The 2,500-nt window shown below is 36.4% G+C and overlaps 1 protein-coding gene across 1 annotated transcript; it reads right to left on the bottom strand.

The window, feature by feature from the left end:
• Positions 1 to 1,648: 1,648 nt before the first annotated feature.
• LOC113513611 (uncharacterized) lies at positions 1,649 to 2,289 on the bottom strand. The gene is made up of 2 exons (XM_026897603.2): positions 2,258 to 2,289; positions 1,649 to 2,153 (listed from the first exon to the last, which is right to left on the bottom strand). Exons 1-2 carry the CDS (start codon positions 2,287 to 2,289, stop codon positions 1,649 to 1,651), a joined length of 537 nt encoding a protein of 178 aa, XP_026753404.1.
• Positions 2,290 to 2,500: the final 211 nt, after the last annotated feature.

Consider the following 2,500-nt stretch of genomic DNA (forward strand, 5'->3'; position numbering starts at 1 on the left):
AACAACGAAACACGAGAAAGCAATAAATTCATACAGAATCACACATTATGTTATCACTCCACAATGTACAACAGCTATTGTGGTTGGGTTATATAAATAATGAATCCAATAGCATGGTTCGTACACAAGTATACTTAATTTGAAGTTCTGATAGAAAAAGTCCTATCCTTTGATCACTAAAAAAAAAAAAAAAATATAAAAACACGTATAATTTTTTTTTCCTTTATTAACTTTTTTTTTGACCTGACAGGAAAAGGAGACGAAGTCCATACAGCCTAGTCTGACGTGCAATTTCCTTTTTAGCTAGATATTCTGTTCTATATAACCGTGTTCTTAAATAATAAATAGATTAACTTTTCTTAATAATTCTCTAGTGCAATGCGCGAAAATTTTATTGTATTAGAATTGATTTTCGTAGTTTATTTTTCTGTGCCATGAAGGCAGGATAGCTGAAGATTCTGTGGTCTGTGTGGAAGTTTGGTCATGTTCATGAAACCAATTATATGTAGGAGACTAAATTATTTTTTATGGTTCTATTTTTTTTTATAAGGCAAAGGTACTAAATCTATACAGCTATTGTCAAATAAAATTTAACAGTAAAATAATGTAATTGAAAAATAATTGTTTATAAATTCTACAAATATATGTTTGTAATTTGATAGAATCAAGAATAAAATGTCAAAACTATAATTATAGATTATAGTTTTGACATTTTATTCTGAATCCTTGAGTAAATTTCAAATTTCTTCGGTTTAATATCTTAACATCGCAGAATTACTTAGTTGAAAATATATTTTTTTTGTAAGAGTTAAAAAAATGTAGACAATACATTACAATACTTATTTTTTGAAAGAAGTTAAAATTGAAGGATAAATTTCTAATTTCTTTGATGTTTACATTAACAATGCTATTGAATTCATTTTCTCGTCATAATATACTCGTACAACAATACAAAAATACTTTCACGTTAGACAATTTTGTATAACATCGAAAATACATTTAGATAGACTGTCCATTGTTTGGATATTGATCGTAAAAAAGTACACAGTATGTACACTAAATGGTAAGACGTAACAACAAGGTAACGGTTAGAATAGAGGATTATGATAAATACAGGCACATTCATAGTCGGGATCCTATGTATAAAGTAGATATTGTTTTACTTATTAAGTATTCATAGTGCTTCAAACTTTGATTCGCAGAAATGCTGTCTTGGAAGTTTAAGCAATATGATTAATTTTTATATGTTGGAACAACTTCACAAAATATAAACCTTTATACATGTATCATGAGTCGTCGTTTTACGAACATATTATATTTTAATAATATATAATCTCGTTTATGCATGTAACAAATATATGAATGATTTATACACAACTCATGCTCCATACATTGTATATTATTATCATTACTCTTACAATGACATTCATGCCGAAAAACATCAAACAGGGGACCAGCCCCTGAATTCATAAGAATTCAAAGAAGTTTCCGAAGCGTCATGTTTTCAAGTACAATTTTCTTTGACAAACCTCAATGAACAGTTCATTGCTATCTAATCTATACTAGCATTTTCTAGAAAACGGAGAAAAGCGCGTTTAACCTCGAGTACTCCACCGCATTGCTGCGGTCGCGCTTAGAGGAGGTACTCTCATTGGTCAGGCCGGTCGAAGGAGGTATTCGGTGTACTCTCCACTTTTTTTAATACGATCTTAAAAGCAAATGTATGTTTAGGAGAAACAGAAGCTGGTCTGGGTGTTTGTGGTGAACGCGGCGGAGGATCAGGTGGCATTTCCGAACGAGTTCTAGAACGACGAGGTGGGTTACCTCTTATTATGGGTGCTGACTGTGGCTCTCTTGGTTGAGGTGAAAGTCGGTTCGGAGATAAACGACTTGGTGATGCCTCTGGAGTGGACGGTGGTAGCATTAGTGGGGGTAGGTTAGCGCACGGTGACCCACGGGAGCCTCGGCGTTCTTTTAATCCCATCGGCGGAGGAGGGGACGCTGGTACCTCGTCTTCAGCAGCCGCAACAACAACAACTGGTTCAGTCCTCGCCAAAGGCGCCTTCGGCTCACCCGCATCCGATGCCACTGATCTTCTGAAGTAATTCAAACCATTCTCTATTTCAGCTAATGCACGTCTCACGAATGGAAAACTTTCGGAGATTTCTGAAGTGGATTTACGAACGGGAAATTCGGTTTCGCTATCACGTTTTCTGGGTCTGCAACGTTCGAAAGTCGGGTCTCCAGACGCAGCTACTGTTTCAGAAATTTGTCTAGTAAGAGCAGCATGTTTTATACTGTCCGACTTGGATCGCGGTTCTCTAATTTTTGGTGTTGGAGAGCGTCGGTCACCAAACTTTTTGCTGGCAGCACGTTTGATAGACGAGAAGAGCCCGAGTTTCTCTGGCTGCTTATCAGGTTTTTCTGGTGGTTTATCCGGAGCAGAGAGAGGGGCGACAGGGGCGGTAGAGGGGCCGGGGACGGGTTCGGATATAGGATA

This window comes from Galleria mellonella, unplaced genomic scaffold (genome assembly GCF_026898425.1).
Source record: "Galleria mellonella isolate WM207_F2 unplaced genomic scaffold, CSIRO_AGI_GalMel_v1 utg1432, whole genome shotgun sequence".
NCBI lineage: Eukaryota > Metazoa > Arthropoda > Insecta > Lepidoptera > Pyralidae > Galleria > Galleria mellonella.